This window comes from Urocampus carinirostris, chromosome 5, assembly GCF_059441175.1.
Source record: "Urocampus carinirostris isolate Australia breed hairy pipefish chromosome 5, RoL_Ucar_1.0, whole genome shotgun sequence".
Lineage (NCBI taxonomy): Eukaryota > Metazoa > Chordata > Actinopteri > Syngnathiformes > Syngnathidae > Urocampus > Urocampus carinirostris.
Window position 1 is genome coordinate 24,382,328 of NC_142353.1, and position 14,881 is coordinate 24,397,208.

The 14,881-nt window shown below is 39.0% G+C and overlaps 1 protein-coding gene across 3 annotated transcripts in view; it reads right to left on the minus strand.

Moving 5' to 3' along the window:
* LOC148365836 (ras-specific guanine nucleotide-releasing factor 2) overlaps positions 1 to 14,881 on the minus strand; it is a 78,809-nt gene that overhangs the window by 47,670 nt on the left and 16,258 nt on the right. For all 3 annotated transcript variants that reach the window (XM_088336269.1, XM_088336271.1, XM_088336268.1), the window contains exons 2-3: positions 5,675 to 5,781; positions 4,123 to 4,270 (exon numbers count right to left, since the gene is read on the minus strand). In XM_088336269.1, the coding sequence (XP_088192395.1) occupies positions 4,123 to 4,270; positions 5,675 to 5,781 (255 nt within the window). The remainder of the gene's footprint in view (positions 1 to 4,122; positions 4,271 to 5,674; positions 5,782 to 14,881) is intronic.

Sequence of the window (14,881 nt, forward strand, 5' to 3'; positions counted from 1 at the left end):
CAAGGAAACGGTGCGGGTCAGATGTATCGACATTTCGTTCTGTATACACGTGTACTAGAATGACAATAAAGTATATCTGAATCTGAATCTGAATCTGAATATTATTTACTATTACATTGCACAGGGCACTCTAGGATAACCTTGTGACATTAAAAACCCTAAGGTAACTGTTATTGGTGACTCTTTATTGTCTCCTGGTATGAGTGAGCATATGAATGGTTGTCTGTCTCTGTGTGCCCTGCAACTGGCTGGCAAAACGTTGAAGGTGTCCTGTGTGTTCTCTGCCTACTGCCGGAAGATAGCTGGGATGGACTCCAGAGCTCCCGTGACCCGAGTGAGTACAAAAGGGGCAGATAATGGATGAAACTTTTCATTGACCTTATCAATTAAATCATATATATAGTCTTCCAATGTGTGTTTCAGGCCATTTTGGTGACTTGATATTGTATGTGATTTTTCTGGGTCCAGAAAGTATCAATTACCTTTCACGTTTTTTTTCACGTCTTCATAAAACTCCATAAGGAGCTGTAAATACTATGAGTATACTGTATAGTTCTGTCTTTCTGTTTGTCTTTTGTCTTTCAGTTTGTTTGTGTGTCTGTTCACCCAAGAAATGGGGGGCAGAGTTTAGGTAGTCAGGTAGGTTACCTTAGATGTGCAAAATTCTAAAAAAGTCTAACTCAGCACTTTTGCTCTGGTTGACTCAGCTTTTTTTTCCAGAAAGTCATTCCACTCTTCCAGGACAGAATGACCTTGAATATCATCGTTAAGAACCAGGCAGGTAGGTTAGCCTAGATGTGAACAAAACTACTAAGCAATCATATTCAGCACTTTTCTTTTTTTCTGACTCAGCAATTGTTCCCATGAACCCACTCCAGGGGCAGAACTACATTGAATGTTAACACCAGTTCTTAGAGGCAGTCATGTATGTTTGCCTAGATGTGAACAATGCCCAAATAACTGACTCAGCGCTTATGTTTTTGCTGACTGAGCCTTTTTTCCAGAAAGACATTCCCCTCTTCCAGGCTAGAACAACATTGAACTTCAACAGGATGATTTGCAGACGTTTAGGAAGGGTTGACCTATATGGAGAAAAAAATGCCCCAAAAGCCAATTTAGAACTTTTAATTGTCCTGACCCAGCATTTTTATTCCAGAAAGACACTCCACGTACCCAAATAGAAAAAATGGCCGGATCTTAATCTTTCACAAACAAGCAGGTAGATCAATCTAGAGGTGAAAATCCCCGAAAACCAATAACTATGCACTTTATTTTATGACAATGCCATTTGTTAAAGAAAGGCATTCCCCTCTTCTCGGCCAGAACAACATTTAATATTGAAACAATGTCTTGCAGACAGTTAGAAGGGTTGACTTACATGTGAAAATTTCCCAAATAAGTCAACCTATCACTTTTGGTTTTGTTGATAGAAAGACATTCTTTTCTCCCTGAAAACGGTAAATGTTCTGCATTTATATAGCGGTTTCAAGTAAATGAAGACCTCCCAAAGCGCTTTACAATATGCTTCACACTTACCCATTCACACAGAGTCACAAACCAGCTTATTGGGGATTCAGTGTCTTGCCCAAAGACACTTTGACATCTCACGGAGCAGCCGGGAATCGAACCTGCGACCTCTTGATGAGCGCTCTACCTCCTGAGCTAATGCCGCCCTATGACACTTAATATCAACAGCATCACTCGCAGGCAGTCGGATAGGTTACCCCAGATGTGAAAATTACCAACAAAAGAAAAATTCTACTCTCCAGGGGCAGAACAAGTTTGGCCAGCATCACAATCTTCAAAAGACGTAGATAGATCGAAATGTGAAAATGCCTGAAAAACATAAACTCAGCACCTTTGGCTATGTTGACTCAGCAGTTTTTCCCAAAATACTTTTCCCCTCTTCCTGGACAGAATGACATTCAATTTCATCACAGTTCAGCACGTTTGGCTTTGCTGAACAGAACTTTGAGTATCAACGCCATTTTCTACAGGCAGTAGGTAGGTAGGTTACTATGGATGTAAAAAAGGTTAAAATATCTGACTATATTGTTTTTGATGACTCAATATGTTTTTCACTCACTACTTTTGTTTTGCATACTGACCAGTTTTTCTAAAAATACATCCCCTTCTTCTGGACCTTAATAACGTTCAATTTTAACACAATGTCTTGCAGACTTTTAGAAGGGTTGACCTATTTGTAAAAAAGAAAAGTCGACTCAGCACTTTGGGTTCGCTTATACAGCATTTTTGTCAAGAAAGACATTCCATTCTTCCAGAAAGAACAACATTGAATATCCACACCATCTTTTACAGGCAGTCAGATAGGTTACTCAGCATTTTGGGGTTTTGCTGATTCGGTTGTTTTCCCAGAAAGACATTCTACTTTCACAGGCCAGGATTATAATATTTTACAATCAATCAGGGGTAGATCACCCTAGAGGTGAATGACCATGCCAAAAAGGGAGATGCCACCCAAATGCATTTGCGTCTCAACGCGGGTGATGCTCTAATTTATTAGTATTATTGGTGTCTCTCTGAGTAGTTAGAGCATCCGCGGCACAGTTCTGAGGTCATGGGATCAAACCTTCCTGTGTGGAGTTTGCATGTTCTCCCCGTGCTTGCATGGCTTTACTCCGGGCACTTCCTCCCACATTCCAAAAACATGCATGTCAGGTTAATTGGCCGGTCCAAATTTTCCCTACGTGTGAATGAACTAGTAAGTTGTCTGTGTCTGGCAACCAGTTGAGGGTGTCCACTGCTCACCGCCCTCGGATAGCTGGGATGGGCTCTGGCACCCCCGCGACCCTACTGAGGATAAGTGGTGCAGATAACGGATGAAGGGATAGGTAAAGCTGTGCTTACAACATTTGGCTGGATTTCTTTATGACACTTTCCTGCATTACCCCCTATTCTTTACATCAGGCGTAATCATCACTATGGATTTTCTTGTACTTGGTAGCACAGTCCAATAATCACCTGCAATCGGGCATTTACGCGACGGGAATCAGTCAAAAACAACATCGCAAAGGCCATTAATGCCCAAGTGTGTGCTTGGAAAATGTTTGCGTGGGCGAGTGTGTTGTACAAGTACGATACACGAGGGACACGGAGAGCAGATAAATAGAACAGTAGCTTGTCAGCTGCTTGTAAGAACGTGATGGTTGGTCTTTATTCTCCGCCCACGCTGAGAGCACCCAATCGATCCCTCCGCACAAACACATGCAGGCCTGGTTACGAGGCATTCCGACCTCCTGGGACATGAAGTGTACATTGTCGATGCAAACAGCAACGTGTGTATTTGGACGGCCCTCGGACTCTCATCAAAACAATAGAAACGAATCGGATGGTGCTGTGCATACTAGATTGTGAGCGTGTGCGTGTGAGAATGCATGTTTTTCTGTGTGGCTTTTCATTAAAAAAACACCGCACACCCAAAAATCCAAAAAACACAAAAAAACACACTCTAATTGACAAAAGGAAACAACAAAAGTATTTTCACAAAAAAACAGCAGGACCATTCTGTAATAAATCATAAGAAATGTTCCCAAAGGGAGTAGACTGAAGCTGAAGCTTTGAACCGCCTGCTAGAGGGGGTGGATCGATCCAAACGTTGATATTATCGATACTAGGTAACTACTTGGATCAGATTGATATTATTGTCTTGGGATAGATACTTCACCCCCTTCATTTCCTAATAGCATCACTTATATATGTAGTAAGCACAGTCCTTCTTTCTCTGACCAGTTAATGCCTGTTTACGTGACTGACAGGTACACTTTTAGCAACTCTCCCTACCTGGCCGACTACTACAATTTGCCTGCCAGGCAGGAGAGGGCAAAATCTACCAGGCGCTTGAAAGCTTGATACTTCGTTCCTCCACCGAAATCTTCATAGCCCCGCTTTTTTACGTAGATAAAGGTAACCCTCTCTCTCTCTCTCTCTCTCTCTCTCTCTCTCTCTCTCTCTCTCTCTCTATCCCACAGATGAAAATTGGACCATGAACTACAGCATCTGTACGTCCTCAAGATGTGCGGCAATTCAAGAGAGGCAGAGAGACAAAGAACAACAATAATAGGTGGATAATTTTTAAAAATGCCAGCTAGTTTTGCATGATACCTCTGCTTTGAGCCTCTCAATCTCAGTGTCCTGGTCCTCCAGTTGTGTGCGCAGCTGATTGGCCGCTACCTTCTCCGTCTCTACAATCTGGACCAGGTGGATGTACTTTTGCATCAGCACCTCACGTTCGATGATGATGTCAGAGTAACTGCAAGATAGAGGGTGCCTTTTTATGATGATGATTTAGAAAATGAATAATGTAAATTCCAGACTACAGAGCGCACATGATTCAAAGCAGCATGCTCAAATCTAAAAACGAAACTCAATTTTGTCTTTGTACAAGCCTTACCCAATTTAAGCTGCAGACTTAAACAGCCAGAACATAAATTAATTCACATCTATTTCTTACATTTTGAAGTGCACACTTTCACCTGCGTAGTTTTCAGTTCTGCTCGGAGTTGTTTATGTCACTTGTTTTCGGATCATGTGTCCATTCACGATAGCGATTACCAAGACGAACACATATTAACGATTGCACTTAAAAAAATGTGAATGAGGGCTGCATTAGGTAAAAAGTTAGCCCTGTATTTCTAGACAACAACACCAGGGCAAGCAGACTGGGGAGAATCGTGCCGGATTACAACACAGACTTGTCCTTTAGTAATAATGTCATTGGTGGTCGCCGCGGCAATGGACAAAATCGCATTCGCTTGTTACTGTTCCTCGAGGATTAAAACTCTAACTACCTGACATTGACGCCGATGAAAGAGAAGTGTAGCATTTTTGATGGATAACTTCCAATGCTGTTCAATTTAAAAGTATAAACTGAGGACTTGATTTGAGGGTGAAAAAGTTGAAATATCATGACAACGTTGTAGATATAAATGTAATATTCAATGGAGTACTGTCAAAGATCCCTATTTGCTCCCGTTATGGATTATATCAATAATATTGGCAAAAACATATTTCTCTCAAAGGGCATCATAAATGATTCCAGATGTCACTGCAGTGTTTTGTATTTAGAGCGCATGTATTGTGAAATAATTTTAATACAAACACTGCATCATACACTTTTCTCTTAGTATTCAAATTAAAATTCAAAGATTTTATTGTCATATGCACAGTAAAGAACCACGTTTCCCTGCACAATGAAATTCTTACTTTGATCTCCACACAGTTGCCAGCGTAAAAATAGAAACTAAGAAACTATATACATGTATACATAAAAGACTATTACGAAAAGTAAAAGATATAAAAACAAGATTAACTCAAGATAAGTTAAGGCAATAAATACCAAGTATTTACCATGTTATTGAAAATTAGTACAACTGACTGATTTACAATAACTATAGTTGTGATTAATCAGACACTTTAATTGGACCTCTGTGAATTACTCATTCCTTTTATTAGTGTACTGTTGGTTGGGAAGTATTTTGCCCGCTACAAAAACAAAAGAATAAGCTACACCATATTCAAAGTCGCAATTTTTAAGCTGTAGAAAAAGAAGTGATGGCTTATAGTCCAGAATTTACGGTAGTCAATAGTGTATTGATGAACAAGGAAAAATGTTTTTGAAAAAGCACAATCACTGTTTCCAGTATCTATTATGTACCTGGCCTGCTGAATGGCCTCCACCCATTGCTCGCACTCGACTTCTTCCTCCGTTCGCAGCTCCAGAGGCTTCTGTCCATCATGACCAAACACAACCAGGAAGTAGTGCTGCATGTAACACAAAAAGAAAATTGGGCTTTTCAAACACAATCCTGGAAAAAAACGTTGTTTTTTTTTACACTCAATACAATAAAAAGGCTAATGAGGCCTCACGAAACATTAAATCTCAGCACGACAAATACTGTTACCAAGCATTTCACAATATAGGGGCGCACTTATTTAGACCATTGAGACAGTAAACATAAAGATAATGTAAAACCATTCAGATAAGTGGTCTGTTTCAGTGTTTGTTTTGGGACACAAATATAAATCACTCAAAATTCTCTTTTTTGAGCACGTTTAATGCTCAAATTGCACAATGTCTGACCATTTCCTGTTTCATGCTGACTATTTTTGCACTATGATGATTTTGCACCAAATGCAATATTGCACAACCGTTACGAGACCGACGTTATCACGACAACCCTGTATGTAACATCCCACATGCCGACATTTCTTGTGTAAATACCATGTAAATTATAACTATAGCCTTATCCCCCTTGTCTTATAACATTAGCTTCTCTGTTCCTTTATCTTCTTGCTCATACCTCACTATGAATGTGTAAAACTGGAGTGTCATGCCCAATTTCGTTGTCACAATATGTTAGCCCATCTGTAACAATGACAATAAAGGTATATTCTATTCTATTCTATTCTATTCTATTCTATTCTATTCTATTTCAATTGAGGGGTAGAAATTGAAAAAAAAGTCAAAACAATTTAGAAAGAAAAACAAAATATTGATTTAATCAAGATTCCTTTAGAGCTAGGATTGCATATAAACAACCCTTTCTAGTATATAAGGCGCACCTGATAAAGAAGAATTTGCATTTTTTTAGATGTGTTTTGTTGTCCCAAAAATACGATAATTGGATTAAAATACAGTAAAGTGCAAAAATGTATTGACCCCCCCAAAAAACGACACTTTCTTTAAAGAGACAGCAATATAAAAAAATAAAATAAACAGATATTCTATACAATGATTAATCAAAATTAACTCAGAAACCCTGGTCATCCTGAAAGGTGGATTACCACTTGTGAAGCCCCTTCTCAAGGTTTCTCTTTTCCTCAGATCTGAGGTTTTGAGGTTTTTCTTGCCCCCATGTTGGTTTAAGATCAGGCGATGGAGTAATTGTAATCCTGTGCAGTCATTTGAGACATATTGTGATTAAGGGCTATACAAATAAATGTGACTTGACTTGATTAGCGGAACATATCCGGCCCACGGACCTAGATTTTGACATATGAACCATAAATGATAAAATGGGTGAGGTATGGCTCATTTCTGAAGAGCAGAACGATGTTTCACACAGACAACGGTGACCAGATGATGAAAGTGCTGTATCTGAGTCAGATCAGAAGCCTTATCCTGTTATCGGTAACTATGGAAACCAGAACGTTCTGGATCATGTGGGGGGCAAACCTCTACTAAGAAAATTGGTCTGAAGGAGTATGGGCGCCGCCAGGCTGTACTTGCCCGAGACACACCACAGTAAGCAATGCCCCGTTCACTCAACTGTTGAGGATTCCAACAACCGTAAAAAATAAGTGAAATATTTATAATGAGGAAAATGAGATTAAAAATGATTATTCGTTTACCTTGTACATTAAAATCCCGCACCGCCCCTGATTTTCCAACGGTCAAAACATGACATCAGAATTACACCATTCACAAAAGTGTTATATTGGCTCACAGTCTGATGAATCACGGAGTGTGTTACTCCTGAGCAGTGTTGGGATTAATGCATTACAAATTATTTGCGTTCCGGACCACAATTCGTTTTCTAGGTAATGAGTACTGTAGCGGGTTATCATATAGATTTTGTATTGTCATTAGAACTTGGTGCGTTTCTGAATTATTCGCTACTTATTAAATGCTGTTCATAAGTTACAATGTACTCCTGTATTTTGATGCATCACACGTTGTGTCATGCAACCTTCGATCAGCCAGCATTATTCTGAAGGGTTAGCATGTTTGTATTGACTTACAAATATCAACTGAATACAATTATGGCAGCACCGTTTCAAGCACAGGGTACGAGGTGATGTATTTCTCCTCATGGAGATATTCTCCCAACGGTATGTACCGCATCTAAGCCAAATTTACAAGTAGAAGATAAAACACCGATTTAATTGTGTATAACCAGTAGCGAATGGTAAGTGTGCACGGGGGGAGGGGCGTCGCTTATACAGAAAGAACAAACCAACAACACACAAACGTGAGCACAGAATTTACGGTAAAAGTGTGGCCATTTTAAAGCAGTTTTAGGGAGTCTGCTCCTGTGTCGGTGTCGGTGTCCACGGTAACTAGTTACTTTGAGAGTAACATGCTATTTTTGGGTGTCAGTAATCTGGGGGTTACTGAATTACTTTTTAAATTATGTAACCAATAACTGTAACTAATTACTGTTTTTCAGTAACCCCCTAACACTTCTCCTAAGGAAGACTAAAAGTGTCAGGTAAGTAACACTAAAACATTGCAGAAATCTGCAAAAACAAACACACTGACCTAGAACAGTATTTTTCAACAACTAGTGTGCCCTAGTGCAGTGTTTCCCAACTTTGTCCGAGTCAGTGTACATTTTTTTCACCACAAAACATCAAAATGATAAAAATGTATGTGCAAGTGGTACTAAAAATCCCACTTTTTCCAGTTTTTTTTTTTAGTAAAATAAGAAAAAAAATTAAATAAACAAAATTCTGTGCAAGATTTTTACTTTGATGTATTTGTAGTGAAATATTAAACATCTTAGTCATAATAAGTTATTTAACCTCCATCCATTATCTGCACCGCTTATCCTAAGTAGGGTCGCGGGGGTGCTGGAGACGATCCCAGCTATCTTCGGGGATTGGGCAGGGAACACCCTGAACCGGTTGCCAGCCAGTCACAGGGCACACAGAGACAGACAACTCACTCACTCATTCACACCTAGGGACAATTTAGACCGGCCAATTAACCTGACATGCATGTTTTGGGGAATGTGGGAGGAAACCGGAGTCCCCAGAGGAGACCCACGCAAGCACGGGGAGAACATGCAAACTCCACACAGGAAGATTCGTTCTCATGACCTCAGAACTCTGGTGCACACTCGCTAACCTTTATTTAACATTTTTTTATATATTTCCCTCTATTACCTCGTGAAAGTCTTTACTATCTATCTGTCTATCTTTGAATCAATAGCTGGATCTGTCTATTCGCCCACCTGTTCATCAATCAGGTCTGTCTGTCTGCCTGTCTGTCTCTCTCCTTATCTGTCTATTTGTCTAATTATCTGTCTATCCATCTATCTATCTATCTCTTCATCGTTTTATCCAGCCAGCCAGCCAGCCAGCCAGCCATCCATTGTTTTATCCATCTACCCATGCATAAATTGTTTTATTCATCCATCCATCCATCCATTGTTTCATCCACCATCCATCCATAAAAGTAATCTGCTGCCACCTATTGATATGGATGAATGTTACAGTTAGTCGTTTAATCAATTGAAAAAATGGAAGAAAAAAGAAGAAAGACAAATTTTGGCAATATAGTTGAAAACCCAGATATTTTTAATGAAAAAGTGTGCCTTGGCTCAAAAAATGTTGTAAAACACTGTCCTGCATAACGGGACATGAAGTTGCATGCGTAGAAGCTCAAATGGCCACAACCCGGGGCACTAGGTTAGCACAAGAGCTGCTATTCTTAGCTGGACATAAACACACACAAGACTTGGAACACCAAGTAGACTTTTGCTCTAGTTCTTCCCTTCCTCCCCCTTTGCAGTTCACCTCTCGTCCCACTCTTTTCCAGGCCAACTCACCCTCCATCCCGCCGTCCCCTCATGCTTTCATCCCTTTGTGTCTCACTGAGGATTCAGTCAAGCGCACAAGAAGCCAAGGGGCCGAAAACATTTACCCCCAAAGAAAGAAAGACAAGCGATCGAGACCGTCCGGAGTTATCAGCACCCAAAAAACAGAACCTGCTTCTTTCCTTCATAGTACGACTTTGCAGTAAATCATTTTGATCATTCGAAAAGCGCCTGTCACTTTGATTCTATGGTTTTTGGGATGTTAAGATGTCCGTGCTAATCGGAGCCTTTGACATAATTGCAGCTCGGGATCGAGAGATGGGGCAGAGCGAGAGCTCTTGCATAATATCTCTTGAGCACGTGCGCGTTTGCGAAATTGTGGAGAACAGGGAAGTGTTTCCATGGCAACTCCATACCGGACTCTCCTGCAAGGTTTTGCACAGCTGTTATCGCTTAGCAAAAGCCTTTTGTGTTTTGGACTTTCATAGGGTCAGAGCACAAGTTCAGGAACAAACAAGACAAGACAAGATTTATTTTATTTTTAGGGAATACTTGGAATTTTGGTATACTGTAGATCCTATCCAACTAAATACACTGTGGTATCTATGTACTGATTGTGATGCTTTACGGATACGTTTTGCTTGAAAATGATCTGGAAAAAAATGACTAAGGACCTTGAGTTAGTTTACTATAATTATGAAAAACACAGTGCAAAGATTTTAGGCACTAAATATGTAAAATTATTTTATTAAATGTTAAAGTAATTTGAAAATACTGTATATCTTAAGTCAACGTTTGGTGAAGGAGACGATTGTTTTATTTATTTGATTCTATTGGAATATATTTGTGTAGTCTCCAGTAAAGGTAAGCTATACTGAGAATTATTGATATTGATCCAGTCCATGTGTAAATACGGGTAGGGTAATATGGATCGATACTGATCTGATACTTTTTGCTCGTTGAATAATTCAACACCTTCTCCTTGAGTTACTTTATAATTACAATGAACGCAGCACCAAAGTTTGTTTGATATTTAGATAACTACAATGCAGACTTTAACAGTACCAATACATATTAATTAGAAATATTAAAATACAATCTGATATTAATCTGTATTAATATTAAAAATGTACATTTCTCTTACAACTGTTTCAAAATAAAAGTCAAACTAAAAAAAGCACCAATATAACAAAATTGAAAATGTAACAAAATACTAAAATACCTACATCGCAAAATATTACTATGATACTGTTACAAAACATTGCACAGGAAAGTGTTGCTTGTTTTAATTGATGGAGGAGCGTAGTATCGATCCAGGACAATATTATTGATCCGATACAAATACTCGCTCAGTATACTATAGATGTTATCAATATGTGAATTGCTTTGCCCACCCATACTTTCTACCCCCCCCCCTCCCCCAACAATGGTACAGTAAGTATATACATTTAGAAAGTGATTGTAGTAAAAATAATAAATGAATGGAATACATTTGATTCTTGAGGCGGCAGTAGCTCAGGAGATAAAGCGCTCGTCTTGGGATCAAGAGGTCGCAGGCTTGATTCCCTGCTCCTCCGAGTTATATGTCGAAGTGTCCTTGGGTAAGACACTGAATCCCTAATGCCCCAGATAAGCAGGTAGGTATGTGAGTGTGTGTGAATGGGCTGTTGTAAGGGAAAATTTGGTCTAAATGTACCTTTTGTACTATATTATATATCTTTATACGTTTATTTTTACTCAATAATTTGCATTTGCGTTTTCGGAGCGAACGCCTCCACGGTCGGGAGCGTGGGTTTCCTAGGCCAAAGGACCTTTGTTTCTATAGCGCTGAAAGCTCCCTATCTGTTATCAAACAGGTGCACGTAACTCCGTTCGGCAGTACCGTGCAACCCAAGGACGGGAGCATAACTTTCCTATACCCAACTGAACTCTGTCTCCATAACTTTGAGGTCACTGGGAATTTTCCCAAGACTCCTATCTATGTGCAAACAATAAACTGCTGTGTTTTTTATGATCTCACGCCATCTAGTGACCAACTTTATGCACTGCATTTGAATATGTGAATCCAGTCCAAACCAGTCAAAATGCGCTTCCGTGCCTGTGTGTGTTTGCTCTATCCTCCAATCAGAAATATATGAAACAGTATAAAAAGGAGGCTCAAGCTTCAGTCTGTGGAGTTATTTCATCGCAATCCAAGAACGCAAATTTGCCTTGTGTCAATGTGCTTGGTTTTCTTTAATAAACAAGATTGATTGTAACTCAAAGGTTTCTTATTTCATCCAGACATCGTTTTGAACCCGACAGCTATATAATTGCATTTAGACTATTCTAGATTCAAATGTAGAAATAATTGCAATCAAAATTAAAAAATGGATTTAGAGTTCAAGGCCCCCGCCTTGATATGAAAGTCGATTGATTTTCATATGAAAATAATTTGTTATATAGAAAGCACAATTAAATTAAAAAGTGCCATTCTGAAGTACAAGATGATATACAATAAAATACTACATTGATTTGTAATGTTTTTTATGTGACATTTTATGTCGAATTCTTTAGAAATGTATTTGAGAACAATGGGATGTTTTTATTTAGGTTTATTTATTCTACTAACCTTTATTTTTACAACCCTCACCCAAACTCCAGTTCCGATCGAATTTGAGTCTAGAACCCCCACCCTAAAGAACAGTAGGGTCATCGTCAATTTTTCCAATAATGGCAGAGCATGTTGTAAAACGGGCAAATCTGCACAGTAGGCAAACAATTGTTTGTTAAACAAAATGGTATTCTATTCTGAATAAGATCCGCATTTAGATATTTTAGCAAAAAGTCGTGTAAAATACGGCAAAATTGTATACGTTGACAAGTGTGGTTTCTCCAAGTCACTCGCACAAAAACAATCATCTATCCAACAGTCATTTTAAACACACACACATGCTCACTCTCCTTTAAAATTGCTTGCAATGTACCGGTACCTCATCCCCAAGGGCTTTCAGTGCACTGAAATTTCCGTTTAAACAAGAAAAGACGAACTGGTCGACTGCATCTGGAAACTAAGCCGCAAGGGCAACAATTTTGAAGTCGTGCACTCCCTAAGTTGAATGTAGAGGAATGGCTCTGGAGCTACATGTTGCTAATGAATCCTGTGCAATAAGATGGGGCTAATTGTTAAAATCTCAAGCAATTGTCCGTGGGTCATTAAAGTCCAACAACCTCTCAAAGGGATGTAACTGGCTTTTGTCAAAAGTGACAATACTTTAAAAAGTACTGATATTTACAAACCATAAGGACATACAATAACTATTTTTCATAGTATTTATAATACAATGTACACACCAGTAATGTCCTCGGCAGCCGCAGTTAATGTTTCTTTAGCTAGCCATAGGCCGCTTGGCTTAATGCTAAATGTGTGTTTGTTTTGCTGTAAGCACACCTTCAGCTTGCCCACGCAAATCAGAGTTGGAAGGGTTCCTTTAAAAATGTAATACGAAATAGTTACCTGTTGAAAAAGGTAATCACTAACTTAATCTGAATACCATAATATTGTAGTAATGCATGTTGATTACTTTGAACTATTTTTGGATTACGTAAATAGAAAATATGCGAATAAAAGACATAATAAACACAACAAAAATAGAAACACAAATTTTTGTTCAAAATAAATGACCAATGTAACCATGACAAGGATTTGGAGGAAACCAGGGTCGGGTAGTTGCTGGTAGCCCTCCAAAAAATTACTCAAATTTTAACCAAGTCAGATATATTAAATAAAACATTCTCTTTTTACATGGCAGACAAAATATGCTAAGATTGAGTTTACATTAAGACCATGTTAAGAACCAACTCATGTTTCAAACACACCAAGTGTTCACTTCAAAATTTTCAACAAACTCTGGGATGTCTTATGTCCAAGTATTATTTGTTCAACGAGGGGATGCCAAATCTCTTAACAATAATCTGATTTTCTAGGCTTAGTAAAACATACTCCCAATATAACAATTGTAAGGCCATCAACTTTGGATACAGCATTCTGGTTCGCCGGGGGGAGTTTCACAAAGACATGAACTGCCTTTTGCTTCTCCTTCTGCCCCCCTTCCACCTTTCGCTTTCTCCCTCTCTTCCCCTCTTCCAACTGACTCCATAATATTGAATTAGCTCATCTGAGTTTGCGCACGGAAAAAACTTACCTGTTTGCAATGTGAAAAAAATGATGAAATTATTTCAAAACATGTGTATTGAGTCCTATGATCACTTTAATTCAATTATCTAAAGTGATTGAATTATCTGATGTGGCAACTGGGCTTGAAGTTTGGTATGATGTTATCTCTCATTTTATAAAAAATAAATAAATAAATAAAAAACATTCAGAGATTGCCTTGGCAACCCTTCCTGGAGGCCAGCAAGAAAAGTGTGGGTCTGACGGCCCAAAAGTCGGTTCTGTTTGAGCAGGCTAGCAAGAAAGTCCCGATCCAGCCAGCGGCCAAGGCAGTCCTGTGAGCCAGTGACCTCAATGGCTTAACCTGCACGCTCCTTCACTGTTGGGCTGAAAGTTAGTGTAGAGACGCTAACCTATGCTTGCCAAAGTGCTTCTCGGGACAAAGAAAGGACCTGCCAGGCGGCCAGCTGAGAACCAAGATTAGGCCCTCTTCCAACTGGTGATTATGGTCCTGACCAGGTCTTCCAGACTTGAGGACTGCAGCTTCCATCCAGGACCTCCACTATCATTACCTCATCACACTGAAACCAAATTATCCAATGGTAACAGGTATCAATCGGAATGATCAAAAAGGAATTAGATTACAAATTACAAAAATGGCCAGTTGCTTAAAATTCAATTTACAGGAAAAATTAAGTCCACCATGTTGTTTCTCTATACTAATTGTGCCAGCCAAGACCACAACTTATTTCTTTAGGTCCTTTTCTTTTCCTTCTTTTTCTTTTGTTTTCTATTGAAGTTTCTTCTTTAGATGATTATTAAAGAAAATCCCTTAAATCCAAGAGTGGGTCTTGATTATAGTATGTTGGACTTTAAAAAATTGGTGAAAATAATTCACTTAAAGTTGTTGGCCAATCATTCGCATTCACTAAACGTTACCCTGATCAAATTATCTGAAAAACATTAAATTTGCCTCTTCAAAATAATTAGCCAATTGATTATTTTTTCTAATAAATAATTAACCACCCAAATCATCTACAAGATACAGTAATCGTAAAGTCATTTCTCATCCATTAATCTCCACCGCTTATCCTGAATAGGGTCATGGGGGTGCTGGAGCTCATCCCAGCTATCTTCGGGCAGTGGGCAGGGGACACCCTGAACTGGT